The sequence below is a fragment of the Perca flavescens genome, chromosome 19 (genome assembly GCF_004354835.1).
Source record: "Perca flavescens isolate YP-PL-M2 chromosome 19, PFLA_1.0, whole genome shotgun sequence".
NCBI lineage: Eukaryota > Metazoa > Chordata > Actinopteri > Perciformes > Percidae > Perca > Perca flavescens.
Window position 1 is genome coordinate 23,077,528 of NC_041349.1, and position 15,673 is coordinate 23,093,200.

At 38.4% G+C, this 15,673-nt stretch overlaps 1 protein-coding gene across 2 annotated transcripts; it reads left to right on the plus strand.

The window, feature by feature from the left end:
- The first annotated feature begins 411 nt into the window (after positions 1-411).
- On the plus strand, positions 412-11,962 carry LOC114546078 (HAM34 protein-like). Of its 2 annotated transcripts, XM_028564740.1 has the most exons (13): positions 412-578; positions 4,000-4,035; positions 4,330-4,563; positions 5,101-5,181; positions 6,291-6,350; positions 6,805-6,885; positions 7,090-7,125; positions 7,789-7,827; positions 8,158-8,196; positions 8,927-9,025; positions 9,188-9,212; positions 9,304-9,442; positions 11,243-11,962. In XM_028564740.1, exons 1-12 carry the CDS (start codon positions 518-520, stop codon positions 9,419-9,421), a joined length of 909 nt encoding a protein of 302 aa, XP_028420541.1. In that variant the 5' UTR covers positions 412-517; the 3' UTR covers positions 9,422-9,442; positions 11,243-11,962. The 2 variants fall into 2 exon arrangements, with proteins under 2 accessions (XP_028420541.1, XP_028420542.1); XM_028564741.1 differs by lacking the exon at positions 7,090-7,125 and having other exon boundaries at positions 413-578.
- The last annotated feature ends 3,711 nt before the right edge of the window (positions 11,963-15,673 follow it).

Below are 15,673 nucleotides of genomic sequence, written 5' to 3' on the forward strand. Positions count from 1 at the left end.
ACAGGGTGAATCTGAAATGTGTGGCTGTCAGCGTGTGTGTGTGTGTGCATGTGATACAAGTGGTTCCTTCTCCTGAATCCCTTATTCCAAAGTACTTTAATTGTTGCTTATCATATAATTACCCACATACAGTTCCTGGATGCCATTTTGTTTATTTAAAGCTTGGTTGACATCTTTCCCCTGAGTGATCACAAATGAAATTGTTTTTGTACCAGTGAGTACCAAGTCTCCCAACTGGTCAAGTGGTGTCAGAGCAGAAAAGAAAAAGAAGTGATGGCCATTACTCAGGACTGAAATTCCTGTTAAAAGGACATTGTACCCACTGGCTGCCTTGTGCTGGTCTCCACAGCCACCCACTTTTACGTCAGCAAGGGAAGCCATTGTATTTCCTCCCCTTCTTTATCTAAAGGAAGTGCCAAAATAAGCATCAGCAGCGGAGCGCCCAAGCACCTTTTCCACTGGCCACTTAGTTGGGGTCCGAGGAAGAAGTCGGGAGGTTAACAACCGCAGAATCACCATGAAGACCATCAGGGTTCTTGTCCTCCTCCTGCTAGCATCTGTCCATGTCTTCACACAAGGTAGGGGAACCATTGGGACTGCATTTGGCTGGGATACATGGCGTTAGATTTAACACAATCAGAGCTGAGGGCCCTTAATATTCCAAAAAAAAACAGAAGACTTTTACATCAGTGCTGCCCATGGATGTTTGTTTTTGATCTAAAGGAACAGTAGATGGTGGCGAGAATCTAAGCTCAAAGGTTCCCTTACTAATCATTCAAAGCTTTCAACTACAAGCTCTGAATTGTTAGGAAGTGCAACTTTGAGCTTAAATTTCATTCATCAAATTTTACTTAAGCAGTTTGTTGAAGAACTGTAGCGTGAAGAGCCTTTTGGTTGCCCCCTTAATTCAGCCAGAACTGACCAGGGCATTGAGAAGACTGGAATTTCTGCCAAAGGATTTAACATCCCACAGGAAAGAAATGCATACTCTAATCCTGAACAAGCACACTGGTGTTTACTTTTTAAAGGTCTTTGGTTTTCTTTAACTAAGATGAGCTTGTTTCAGTCTTGTTCTCTTTGCATTGTCAGTGAGGGGTGGTGGGGGATTGAAAAAGTAGATTCTATACTAATGTGTGAAACAAATGTATCTTTGTATCTAATATCTTATAGTGTCAAAACATTTCCTATCAAGCTGATTGGCCCCACTGTAAGACAATTACAGCACTTACTCATGTTTTATTCTCATGTAATATATTTTGTTTTGTTTTGGTATTTGCAAAGATAAAGATCACAGGGTTGTTCTAAGGACACTCTTCAAGTACCGTACCTTGGAAACATCCACTTGAAGAGTGTAATTTCCGTTAATTCAGTCTGAGATAAGCTCTCTGTGTGTGTGTGTGTGTGTGTGTGTGTGTCCGTCTGTCTGTCTGTCTGTACGTGTGTATGTGCATGCCTTTAGTTGTCCTTTGTACTAACAAGTAAGAAAAAAGTAGTTTATTATTTTGCCATATTTACTCAAAGTGAAGGTAGAATATATTTTATGAGCATAAGATAGCAAGCACAAATCAAAACCTCAGGAATGAAAAGACCCAAAGTGCCAAAGTGACATACGAGTGTCTCTACGTTGAAGGAAAGGGGGAAAAAAAGGGTGGCTCTTGATTCGTTTGTTTTCCTTGTGCGGGGGCAAAATAGCTTTTTATCTGTTCTGTGCCGGGCAGATAGGTGATCCAACAGCAGATAGCCAGTGGGAACCAAGCTGCCTTCTCTCTCACAGAGACAACAGATCATTGTCCTGAGACTGAAACGTCCCAACTGGCAACAAATCTACTTCCAGCGTTTAGCAGTAAACATCTGGAGGAAACACCCCCGCCCTGGCTACTTGTCACACGGCTGAGGCATTTTTCCGAACCTTTATGAGCTCTTTTTTTCCACAGCACATAAAGCAAAGCAATGACAAGAAAATTAACAAAGATTTCTCTTAAGACTGACATTTCAACACTGACTTGCAATACTACTCATGGAAAAAAACCAAAAAAAAGACATGCAACTTGACTTGAACTTGCCCTAAAGCTCGATGGTGTTTTAAGCCTCAAACGTCTCCGTCCAGGCAATGCTGCGACTGTTGACTTCAAGGCACCTAACCTCAACCCTAACCCTAACCATTGCCTAATCCTAGTGCAGTGCATTGGGGGGTTAAAACACTGATAAACTGCCCAAAAGGACTAAAGACATGACTTGAGGCTTTTATTCAAAGGACTTAAGTTGACTTGGAATCATCTCTATGACTTACACGGCAGGACTTGTGACTGACTAAGATTTGCTTCAAGACTTCCCGGTCAAATTACGTGAAGGACTTGAGACTTGACTTGTGACTTGCTCCAAAATACTTAAGGCATGGCTCGAAGACTTGTCTGGAATGATTTAAAGGACTTGTGACTTGACTCGAGACATGCTCCATAAAACTGGAGACTTAACTTGGACTTGTCTCTATGGCTTAAAGGACTTGTGACTGACTTGAAATTTGCTTCAACATTTCACTATCAAATTAATGAAGGACTTAACTTGCTCTGAAATACTTGAGGCTTGACGACTTGTCGAATTATAGGACTTGTGGCTTGATTTGTGACTTGACCTGACATACTGAGGACTTTGTTTGGCAAACTCAATTTCACTAAGGGCCACAGTGGAAAAAGAGAATCACATCAAGGGCCAGACATGTATAGTTTATTGACATGCTTTTATTTCATCGAAAAAGTAAAATATCTTTGACTCAATTATTGCATGTCTCATATAGTCATCTCACTTACAGTTTGGTCCACATAAAGCCCTAAAAAAGTGAGCAAAAATGTTCCAAAGCCATCCTAGAATTTAGCAAATCAAGCAAAACAATGATTACATTTTCTAAGTAGGCTACCCCACAGCTGACCCACAACAAGCTGTTTCACAGCCTGAATATGCAAACTCTCTGCTTCTGAGTCAGCAAATTGGCAAGTTTCCCATGTTTTTGGTTTGGCGCACAACTAGGTGGGCCAAAATATATTGTGATCCTAGATTGATATGCGGGCCGGATCAGAATTAGCGAGGTGGAGGATGGGGGTGTGGCCTTGACCAACTGCCACTTTGCTTGTTTGAAAGCCATGATGTCTTTCTCTCATGGGTGGGCCAAATTCTCTGGGTGGGCAAAGCAGAGAAAGGGGAGGTAACCTTGCTCCTTATGACCTCATAAGGAGAAGATTCCAGATCAGCCCATCGGAGCTTTCATTTTCTCAAAGGTAGAGCAGGATACCCAGGGCTTGGTTTACACCTATCACCATTTCTAGCCACTGGGGGACCATAGGCTCATAAAGTGACATTTTCATGGCATGGGACCTTTTAAGGATATCGTCTTAAGAAGGGCTGCTTTTTCTTCCTGATGACTCTGATGACTGCCAGACAGAGCAGCATGTGGTCGGTGCTTTCGGCCATTGGTCTGGGGAGAAATATGTTGAATGGGATCATAATTGGCAGCAATGAAGACAGGATGCTTGGCAGCTTAGGTCAGGGGACAACAATAGTATGTCAGGGACAGGATGCAGCTTTCACACTCTTGCAGTGTTTTAAGAAGAGGATATCCACCTCAACACACCGCGACCCCCAACACCTTCTTGACTTCTTATCCCTAGTCTGACACTTGGAGCGATACGCTAGGCTTTAAAGCCGTGCCAAACAGGAATGATGCACATATGCAACTGTGAACCTAAAATAGAGTATCTGTCTGAAGAAATATTTTACGTAGACAAACTGATTGTGGTGTTTTCGTGATGAAAGCATTCTGAATTCCTAGACAGCACATTTGGGATTTTTTTATATTGCGCTCTCACCTCAGACAGTGAGCGTGTAAAGCGTAAAGTGTGGTTTAGTGATCGTTGGACAGTATCTTCTGGTTACTGATTTACCCTGTCACAAACAAAAAAAGAGTGCTCAAATAGTTGTGTTTCTGCTTTAAATTTTCATCATCAGATCAGCAAAATCCGACGACAGCAACAGCAAACGCAAGTAAGTATAGCATTAAAGTAATCCTTCTACAATTGGGGAAATACATTTATTTGCCTTCTGGCTGAGAGTAAGATGAGAAGATTGATACCACTGTCCTGGAGCAGTAGGCTATCGATCTTCTCATCTAACGCTCCGCCAGAAAGCAAGTTGGTTTTAAGCAGTAGACAAACAGCTCCAAGGGAACTTTGGGCTGGGTCAAATTGTAAATTGAGATCTCTACAGATCTTATGCAATTCAAATGCCAATGCAAATGCAATTTAGATGTCAATGTCTCTCCTTTTTGTATATCAACAGTAACACCAACTGCACCAACAAAAACACCAGCAGCATCAGCCTCAACAACATCACCAGCAGCCACATCAACAACCCAAAAGTCCTCAGCAGCATCAACAGCAACACCAACAGCAACACCAAAAGCAACATCAGCAGCAACATCAGCAGCAACATCAGTAGCAACATCAGCAGCAACATCAGCAGCCAATGTATCTACCCCTGCTCTTACTGATGCCACCAGCCAAACTACTTACAGTGAGTGTGTTAAGTGGACTGCAAAATAGATGGATAGATGGATAGAAAGGGTAAGTTAGGTTTATAACCAAAATAAGTCCTAAACTCACATTGAAACTTAGAAGACTTTGAAGACCGGGTGCTGGATTCTTATTGTGGATAATAGCATGTAAAGGTAATTTGGACAGCACTCCAATTATAACTTTTTAAATTTTTTTCTACACACACGCTTTGGCACAGAGATGATGTAAATGAGCGGTTTATTGAACTCTGTTTACGTCAACAACACAAAAAGAGTTGGTGCAATAGTGGCCGAGTGAAACATGTCTTTGTTGCACCATTGGGTTCATTTTGGTAAAATTAGTTCATCTAACGTCCATCCATACATCTAATTATGCCTTACATCCTGTTGGGAAGATACAGGATATAGCCTATATACTAAAGTTTTCATTATAATGAAAACTTTACAAAATGTTGCAGACCAGTCAAAAATTACAACAACAAAACAAATGCCTGAGATTTGTTATATTTACATGAGATTTTTTTCTTTTGTCCTAGCCCCAGAAAATAAATCTTTGGACCCAAGCTCTAACCACTCTGAGTCAAGAAACCACTCTGGGACCCAAACTAATTATAAAGGTAAGAGGAGATTTAGTAGGCTACAAGTAGTACATCATCAGTAATGAACAAGCTTTTTATTTTTTTTAATGAGACAGATGATTACAGTTTGTTAAACGTAATACATTATGTATTTTTCGGGCATGAGAGCAAGGCTGGATGCAATCTCTTTTCAAATCACAACTGAACTAAAGCGTATTGAAACTGGTTTGAATTTTGTCAGGACCTGAGGACACTGAGAAACCAAACATTACATGTACATTAAATTCAAATGAACTTCTTGTTTTCATGACCGCCCTTAAAACCATACCAAGTGATTAAAGAAGTTGTTTTTAAGAAATGAATGTATACATAAACAGCAAGTTTGACAGGGAAAAAGGCAGTAGCCGGCGGTGGAGGTAGAACACAAAAACACGATGAGAAAAAAAAAGGCTAAACTATGGGAAACTCAGGACAATAACTAGAACTGGAGATAGCTGAATAATGTACAGGAACGCAAGTGATAATTATGTGGCTGAAACAATCATCTGGCGAGGACCGAAAGCAGACCTCTCCCTAATATAGGGAGGGTGGCAATCAGCCCCAGGTGCGTGGACTGGTGCAGGTGTAGTAGATCGTAGTGATTGCAGCTGCCTTGGTGCCGGGGTGCCTTCAGTGGTAGTGGGAACTCAGGAAACCGAGGAACAAAAAGAGACGGACGGAGACAAACAACACAGACACAAAAAAGGGGCAGAGGTAAGGGAGACACACAAAAGGGAAGGGGAGACAGCTCAGGGAGGTGGGGCCCTGACACTACTCCTGCCTCAGGGACATTATATTATTAGTAAACATTTTGTCTTATATAGGACAAGCACTTCTCTTTCTTATTCATCTTTTATTCTTTATATTTATGCATTTACATCCATATATACAAATGAAATGCCAACATTACATGATATATACAGTACATATAAATATACATATATAAATAATAATATAAATATATATATATATATATATATATATTTTATATACATATATTATAACATATTTTATAGGATAATGAAAACTGCAGACCTGTCAAAAAATACAACAACAAAACAAATGAATGAGATTTGTTATATTTACATGAGATTTTTTTCTTTTGCCAGAAAATGAATCTTTGGAACCAAGCTCTAACCACTCTGAGTCAGGAAACCATGATTCTGAAGGTAAGAGGAGATTTAGTAGGCTACAAGTAGTACATCATCAGTAATGAGCAAGCTTTTTTTTAAGTTTAATCAGACAGATGATTACAGTATGTAAAATGTAATAAATTATGTATTTTTCAGGCATGAAAGCAAGGCTGGATGCAATCTCTTTTTAAATGACAACTGTATTTTATTTATTTCATTTAAAAAATTAAACAACACAAAAAGAGTTGGCCTAATGGCGGCAGAGTGAAAACTGTCAAGATGTGCTTTGTTGCACCATTGGGTTCATTTTTGTAAAATTAGTTCATCTAACATCCATCCATACATCTAATTATGCCTTACATTCTGTTGAGAAGATACAGGATAGGGACAACTTTACAAAATGTTGCAGACCAGTCAAAAATAACAACAACAACAAAACAAATGACTGAGATTTGTTATATTTACATGAGATTTTTTTCTTTTGTCTTAGCTCACGAAAATGAATCTTTGGACGGAAGCTCTAACCACTTTGAGTCAGGAAACCACAATGAGACCCCAACTAATCCTGAAGGTAAGAGGAGATTTAGTAGGCTACAAGTAGTACATCATCAGTAATGAGCAAGCTTTTCATTTTCTTTTTATCAGACAGATGATTACAGTTTGTAAAACGTAATAAATGATGTATTTTTCGGGCATGAGAGCAAGGTTGGATGCAATCTCTTTTCAAATGACAACTGTATTTAAAGCGTACTGAAACTGGTTTGAATTTTGTTAGGACATGAAGCCAATGAAACACAAAACAAAGGCAAAGGTATCTACATTCAATTCAAATGAACTTCTTGTTTTCCTGACCGCCCTTAAAACCATATCAAGTGATTAAAGTAGTTGTTTTTAAGAAATGAATGTATACATAAACAGCAAGTTTGACTCAAATGAAGGTACTGTCTTCATTTTATAATTGTCTGCAGGTCCAACTACTCCTGCCTCAGGGACAATATATTATTAGTACACATCATCTTATTCTTCTTTTATTATTTATATTTATGCATTTTCATCCATATATACAAATGAAATGCCAACATAACATGATGTATAGATATACATATATATATATATATATATATATATATATATATATATATATATACACACATATATTTCTATATACATATATTATAACATATATAGTTTTTAGTTGATACACTGTTTTTGAGGAGGATACTTGTACTCAAACTGTTTCACATTTCCATGAATATCTATATTTTAAAGTGCATCATAACTTAGAGCTGGTACCCTTAAAGTATTTTGGTGAATACATTTATCTTCTCTATCTCATCTTATCTGGGTGGATAGTATTTGGATTGTGAAATAATTAAACCCGCAGATTTACAATCTTTGTAGACTCCTTCTGATGTGTTGATGTCATTTGACTTGTTTTATTTAAGTAATTAATTCATTCATTTCAACATCATAGAACCGCATCAAACCAATGAACCCGCAGTGACGCAAAATGGTAAGTTATACTGTACTACCATTCTGTACTGTATATGGTTATAATGAAGCCATGAATGAATGAAATTTCATTTATTCCATTTCATTTAATGTTTATTTGACAGGGACAAATGCATAGAACATTGCTTTATAAAGAATACAAAGTAGATGCCATGCCTACAGGTTTCTAGCCATGACTAATTTGCAACCCCTGTCCCTGGTTAGGCTTTTAAAATTAATTAGGCTTTTAAAATTAATCATAATCAATTAATCATAATCATAAGCCATTTGAAATCATACTGTTTAGAATCAAGAGGCAGCAAACTAATCCAAAAACACATTGTTTTGAAAGGTCGTCATGCCGGCAGTGAGGAAGTCTCCCCCAAAACAGGTAATGTACTGTACTGAACTGTACTGAACTTGTCAGTCATACCCCACAAACCATTCGACTAACACGTATTGGTGATTTAAAGCAGCACTATGTAACTTTTAGCTGCAGCTGTAGTTCCGATGAGACAACCTGTAGGGGAACCAAAGTGGGAAAAGTTACATAGTGTTGCTTTAAAGACAGATGAGGCTAACAACGCACACTGTTGACAATATGAACATGAAACCTTTCGACGTGGCGGGTTTTGACACTACAATGTGGAGGGTTTAAAGTCACTGGACTTGATTGTGAAATGGTCCTTTAAAGTTAACTTTGGGGTGCTGTGACTGCTGCAGTGCCCTGCTACGCCATGAACTACTACAACTACTATTTCTAATCATAGTTCCATTATCTTTATTGTGACTATTATTGCCACTGTTCATCGTACCCCCAATCGGCACCGCCAGACACCTGCCCATCAAGAGCCTCGGTGTTACCGAGGTTTCTCCCTAAAAGAACGTTTTTCCTCGCCACTGTCGCACTAAATGCTTGCTCTTGAGGGAATTATTGGAATTGTTGGGTCTATGTGAATTAGAGAGTGTGGTCTAGGCCTACTCTATCTGTAAAGTCTTGAGATAACACTTGTTATGATGTGATACTACAAATAAAATGGAATTGAATTGAATATATCACTGGTCTGCCAAATGAATCTTTCAGAGAAAAGTCTGAAGTTGATGATGAATTTGACCCTCAGACAAAAGGCTGTGGTGGATTGCGTTGCCTGCCCTCCTGGTTGGAGCTGCTGCTGCCATTGTGCTCAAATTCAAAAGCAAGAAGATCCATGATCACACAGGTACGTACGTAAAGGCTGGACAATGTGCTCACATTTATCATGCAGGTCATGTAAATATCCTGTCAACTCTGATTAATGTTGATATTGTTTGATTTTGAAATGAGAAGATTTCTGACATTGAATGAGATCAGCAGAACAAATAAGTTGTCTTCTCTTCAACAGAAACCATTGACACTGGAACTGAGAAGTAAGTCTGAACTTTGTAGCTATGGACTGTATTTGAAAAGGCGTGTGAACAACTAAAGTATCCATCCCTTTGTCTCTCTAACTCTCCACAGCGCATCTTTCCAGAGCAGACCCGAAAGCACTAAAGATGGTGTCATGCTCCTCGGAGTGAAGTCATCAGACGGAGACAGGGCCTGCCAGATAGATTTTTGCGAGAATGTTGAACATTAAACACTTATTTCCTGCATTCAGGTGAATTTGTATGCACCTATTTCTACCTTTTTCTGAATCAATTTATGCTGGAAATATCTTTATGTAAAGGGAAACATAGATTACAATCCAAATATAAAAACATAATAGAATATATTGCAGTAAGGCTCTCAGGCATTCTGTATTGCTTTCATCTATTTATTCTCCTGTAGATCAGCTTAATTATATCTGAGTCAGCACACATGTAGCCTAAAATCATTTAGTCCTCCCTCCTCTTTTGCATCTTTTGTTGAGGAAATGTTCTCTGAGATTTGGAGGAGTCATGATATTTCGAGAAAAATAAAGTGATAATAGGCTATTACAAGAATAAAGTCACCATATTTCAGAAAATAATCCACTTGCACCGTAGCCTGCTGTGCATTAGGTTATTGCTCTGCTGATACGGTAGATCTCAGACCTTCTGACAGACACAGAGCCCTACAGAACTAAATCATTAGTTTGAAGTTGTCCCCCAATTAGGAAATGATCGACAATAATCATCAATTCAATCTAATAATCAGGTTGACAAGTAAACGTGCGGCTGAGGGGGCGTCCTAGGATGATAATTTTTAATAACCATGTTTTATTTCACTTGTTATTCTAATTCTATTATTAATGGGAAGTAGACCTAAGTGTGACACGGCGCCCCCAGCACGTTTGACGCCCAATTGGGCAATCGCCTAGTTCGCCTATAGCAATCGCCGGCCCTGGGCGGAGAAGAAAATGGTGAACTACCCTTCCGTCTATTTCCTGCGAGAGCCGCTTCCAACTTCATTCTGTTTGTTCACTATTCCATCACTTGGTAAATCTGTTTCTCCAGACACAGACTTACAATGATTCCAGGGAAGTTACAGGCTTTTAATATCTCATTGTACTCTACTGGCTTTTGGGGCTTTGCTGGGCAACAGAAGGTGTTTCCTGTGATTTTGCGTCCCCCCTCCCTCTAACAAGCAGCAGGGCTTGAAAGATAGGGACTTCCCAACATAAACACAGATTATTTTGGACAGGAGCTATTGTTTGGTCAGTAAATGTCAGTGTGGGCCAGACGTTTGTCTGTCCGGTTTTTTGGTGGGGTGAATGCATGTGCGCATGTGTCATATATGGTTTGTACACAGACTGAGTACCCCTTCACCCCACCCATGAAAAAAATAAATAATCTGGGCACTAAATGTCCTACCTTCCTTCCCTCATAATCAGGCCTGGATGACTTGGCTGCAAGGGTCAGAGGGAAATGGAGTCATGCTTTAGGAATTTTGCTGAGGAAGAGCGTGTTTATGTTGTTACAACTACTGGAGATTTCTTTGGATTGTAGCTTTACAAATTCTTATCTGAGTGCAAAACGTGTTACTCATACATACCACACTGCGCAGATAATCCCACACTCAAAGCTCATTAACTTTTTTTTTTCTGACTTAATAAAGAGAAATCAATATCAGCAAGTATCACCATAAAAGTCCTACATCTAATGTATAATGACTTAACAAAAGTTTGGCTTCAAGAAAATGTACAAATGGTTTTCTTATGGGTCAGAGAGCAAGTGGGAAAGTGTAGCTACATTACGTTGGTACCTCTTCCTGTATGTATGTATGTATGTGTGTATGTATGTATGGTAACATGCTGTCCTGTTCTGTACAAAGTCAGTGCAGCACCACCGTCCGGTGTTGCCTTAACAAAAAGGCACAAATGATATTCTCAAAACAAAATTAAGAGCATTTTTTAAATCATTTTTCAAGTTGAAGTCTATTTTCTTTGATCACACAGATGTGGTTTCATCACTTGCCTCTGTTGTTATCTATGTTTCAGCTGCTGCGAGATAAAAAAAAAAATAAAGAAGAAGAAGGGCAGCAACATCAAGATCAGCCAGCTGATGAGTCACACCTGTCGCCCACACACGGAAGGTCTGGAGGAACTGTTTAGATGTTTGTGAATTCTGTGTAACATTTTGTGAGGCAGAAAAGTATGATGATGTATGTTAAAAGCTGTTTTGTTTGCAACATCATAAATCTCAAAGTAAGTGAACATATTTTCAACCCAAATAGGTTCCTACAGGCTTAATAAGTACATCTCTTTGAATTGATAGCATAGGCTACATTCTGTAAGGAGATGAAGCATTGTCTGTGGAATATATTTAATGAACCTAGTCTATGCACCCTTTTTTTCAGTATACTGTTGACAAATAGACAAACCTAATTACAGCTGCATAGCTCATCTCCATGTTGGGCCAAACATGTTCTCTGTACAGTGCACTGACCTCAGATATTTATCACTGTTCATTTCATAGTTTTATAATTATCCTTTGGTTGTGTTGTTACCAGGGGTGTAAATCACAAGTTGTATCACGATACGATTTTAAATCAATTCTTTGGACAACGATATGATATTTGCTGATGTCACAAAGTCTGCCACGATAACATTATGATTTGAAAACAGTTCAGGGGCCTGCGATCGAGATGAGCCGATATATCATACGTCCATTTAACACATTCAGTTACATTTATATCAACTCACAAAACGCAACTAAAATATGATTTGACAATTGGAATACTGAGCTGAGCTTGCATTTAAAGGAAAAACAAACTATTCTTTTTAATAAAAAATAATAAATATAAAGTTGGAATTTTAAAATAAAATTGATATTTTCACTTTGTATCGATATTGGATCGTTGATCATTGAATCGATATATGGATCCAGATCGATGTATTATTACACCCCTAGTTGTTACTCACCATTTATGTGCCTTGAACTATTTTGTAGAATGTGATGTTTTCTTTTTGGGGGGCTTAAAGGGGGGGGGGGTATAAGAACAGGCTCTTTTGTACTCATTTTTACTTTTCATGTATCTCAGTTAAGTATTTCTTAAAAGATTGTTAAATATTCTTCTACACTTTTTCAAACCAACAATCTTTCCTTGCATGACAGTACTGTACATCCACATGCATATAAAGGAGGATTTCTTTTTTGTTTGTTTTTTGTTTTAGTAAATATAACATCCAAGCACAATAAATAAGTAAAGGAGATGTATTGAAAGACACTGGACCTGCTTTATGGCTGATGTGTTGCTCTCAACCTCAATTTCCTCAATAAATCACTAGAAAACAGTTTGGTTGTAGCAGCTTCACTTCATCAATATTATATATATTATTTTGAGTTTTGAAAGCTTCACTCTACAAGACATTGTAGTAAAATCATCCGTCAACAGCTTCAAAATCGTTATTTTCAGCCTCTATATTTATCATTAGAAGTTTTTCTTATGGTACGCCACTGAATTCAGTATTTTTGCCAGATTTAAACTGAGAAAGTTTTGCCATGTTGTTCTTCTTATTGCTTGTAAAGGTGGTATAATGTACTGTACTGTACTGTACTGTATATGCAACATGGATCAGCACCAACAGTGTCAGTTCAGTGATTCACCACTAGAGGGAGCAGAAGTGCAACACAAAGCAAAGAAAGGAACCATGGTCCCCACTTTGTATGCTAGTTTGTTGCAGAGAGGTTACATGAGGTTTATATGACAGAGGAGTGAGATGTGGGAAACCGGTGTCAAAATCACACTCTGCTCGATAGTCATAACAGCGTTCATACAGTGCTGGACAGATACGCTCATAACCAAGATCTGTTGATCACTAATTAATTAAATGTCATTAATTCCAACGACTTTTGCCATTTTGTAGTCATGAGTCATGACCTCCATTTTGAATTGATTCACACATGCAGGTCCGGCTCTATCTGTGGCCTTTGTAAGCTGAGACTGGGCAACAGCTTTGACTGTGGGCACATTTCCCTCAAAGAGACAGTGAGCAGATTGGCAGAAGGCCCATCGCACACAACTCCAATGTCAGCTGTGGCATTGGACTGAGTTACATTCAGGATGCCTTTCTCCTTCAGCTTCACTCAACAACTCACTCGCATTTACTCTCCCTCTTCAGGTCATCTTCATTTTCTATTTTAAAGTGGATCTTAAAGTGTTTGATGGTGAAAAATCAATATAAGAATTCATTTTATTTGAGTGCCTTTTTCTGTTGTTAGTGAGGGAGCCTCGCTGAATATTGCCTTAGTAAGGCAGTAGCCTTATTTATTGACAACTACTGCATGTTTCAGAGAACTAATGACTGGGTAAGTTCCACATATTAAATCTCTGAATCAGTAATATTTGCAGCACAGCAAACATTACATATTAAGAACATTAAGGGAAAAACATAAATGACTTATTTAACAATTTCCATCAGAAAATGGGATCCTCAGATTGTCTTGAACTCATGAAGTGACTAATAGGATCAAATGAAAGCTGAACATTAATATTTTAGTACTACGTATTCACTTACTTATTTTCATTCGTTTTTACTTACGGAAGTCCTAAATTAGACATTTCATTAAATGTGGTATTATTGCAAAGAAAATGTCTCTAAATGGAGCCCTTGTGTTTGTCAATTAAACATAGTCCACGGGCTTCAGGTGGCCTTTGGTCTATTCTATTGCCTCATGCTGCTCATGTGTGCCAAAAATACACAGCTGTATCAGCTTCCAAAGTTTAATTATTCCAACTGTAAGATATCATTACACCAAAGCTGCATTAAAGCCAGCTGTTAACAAAAGCAGGGTAGGGTTGCAGGGACATCTTTGTACAATCAAGTAACAGTAGATGCTCCTTTTCACAATTTAGGTTATGAATAAATGATGACTAGGTGAATATTTTGGGTGTTGACTGTAACAAAGGAAAACAAATTATTTTTACTTTTACTTGAGTGAACTTCATGTCAGCTGTGTGCAAGGCTCTAACATGCACGAAGAATACTCCTGCACATGCAGCCAGCTATCTCCTGTAGAGAAGTGCAACTCTCTCTAAGTGCAAAAGATTTTATGGGAGGAGGGTTGCGGCAAGAGGCACGTTTCACTGAGCGGAGATTGGTGCCAGCCTGGCATACCGGGCGTCATGAAGGGGATAACAGAAGGTTTATGGATGGCTTAGTAACCTGAGACCCAACACGTCTTATCTTTTGCCTCACTAAGGGAAAGGAGTTGGCACATGGGAGAAATTCACAAGCAGATACTGGTTGACTGCCTTACAAAGAGGGAGTGACACATGCTTCACACATTAGTCTGGTCTCATCTCTTTTACTATCTGTCTATATGTTACTGTCATGGCAAAGATTTATTTTACTTTTATTAACAGGTGAAATCCAACTGAGATTAAAAGTTTTTGCCAGTGTGACGGGAGCACAGAAAACCACAGACAGATCGGGCCACACATAAAAAAAAAAAGCAAAGTTAGTATAGAGGCAGAATGTAATACATCTGAAGCACTGATAACAACAAATGGATTGATCTTCCAGAGATCTGACAGTTGCTGTACACATATTGGGTCTCTGGAGCTTTTAGCTGCAGAGTATTATTTCATGCATGAGTTCAGAGATCATGAAGACTTTCTTTCTGTTTGAGCTGTAAGGACAGTCAGAAATATGGGACCCTTAAACAGTACTGAGCTCCGTACTCTCAATTGTAACTTTCTCATTCTGCACACTTGACTTATTCTCAAGATAGCATGTTGATCATTTCCCAAATGGCTTTTAGTTGTATGAATCTGCTGCTGCAGTCTTTCACTTCTTAACATTGGGAGTAATGTTGCTCCCACATCTAAATAAGGTCATTTAATTGCCCTGCATTTATTGCTTTATAAATGATTGTATGCATGTTGCAAATTACGACAGCATCTGCAGATAAGAGTTGGACACTTTAAAGACAGGTTTCAGGCATTGTCTCTACTATAAAAAAGTACTTTTAAATGTTGCAGTGGAGCTAACTCTCACGATATTATTATCAACTTCACTTCACTGTCCTGCATAAATGTAATTTTAAACACATTTTAAAGACAACAGTTTTTATGATACAGGGTAAAATGTAGGTCAAAACCTCATGGAAACCACATGATAATGAGAGCTAATGACATGCATTTTGAGCTGTGGCCTCACCACCTGATGACCAATCAGCTAGTCAGTATGGTATTATTGATTTTTCAAACAGAATACTTTTGAGGAAACTGGGTGTAAAAATTGTGTCTTGAGCTTTCATGCCTAAACCCTTGATTTCTTGGCAACAGCAAATGTAAAAGCTTTTTCAAGTGTAGTAACATGACAAAATATCCCAACAAAAATGTCAACAAACTTTTTCATATTTTACATTTAAACTTTTTTCAAAAATAAACTATTAAGATAAAGAAATATATTCACATTAAAAGC

What these genes read in the sequence shown, in the direction of transcription:
- LOC114546078 (XM_028564740.1), top strand. Translation starts at nt 518, where the DNA reads ATGAAGACCATCAGGGTTCTTGTCCTCCTCCTGCTAGCATCTGTCCAT. An exon ending in ACCCGCAGTGACGCAAAATG is followed by an intron (nt 7,828 to 8,157) that starts GTAAGTTATACT and finishes TTGTTTTGAAAG; the next exon opens with GTCGTCATGCCGGCAGTGAG. An exon ending in GGAAGTCTCCCCCAAAACAG is followed by an intron (nt 8,197 to 8,926) that starts GTAATGTACTGT and finishes TTTGACCCTCAG; the next exon opens with ACAAAAGGCTGTGGTGGATT.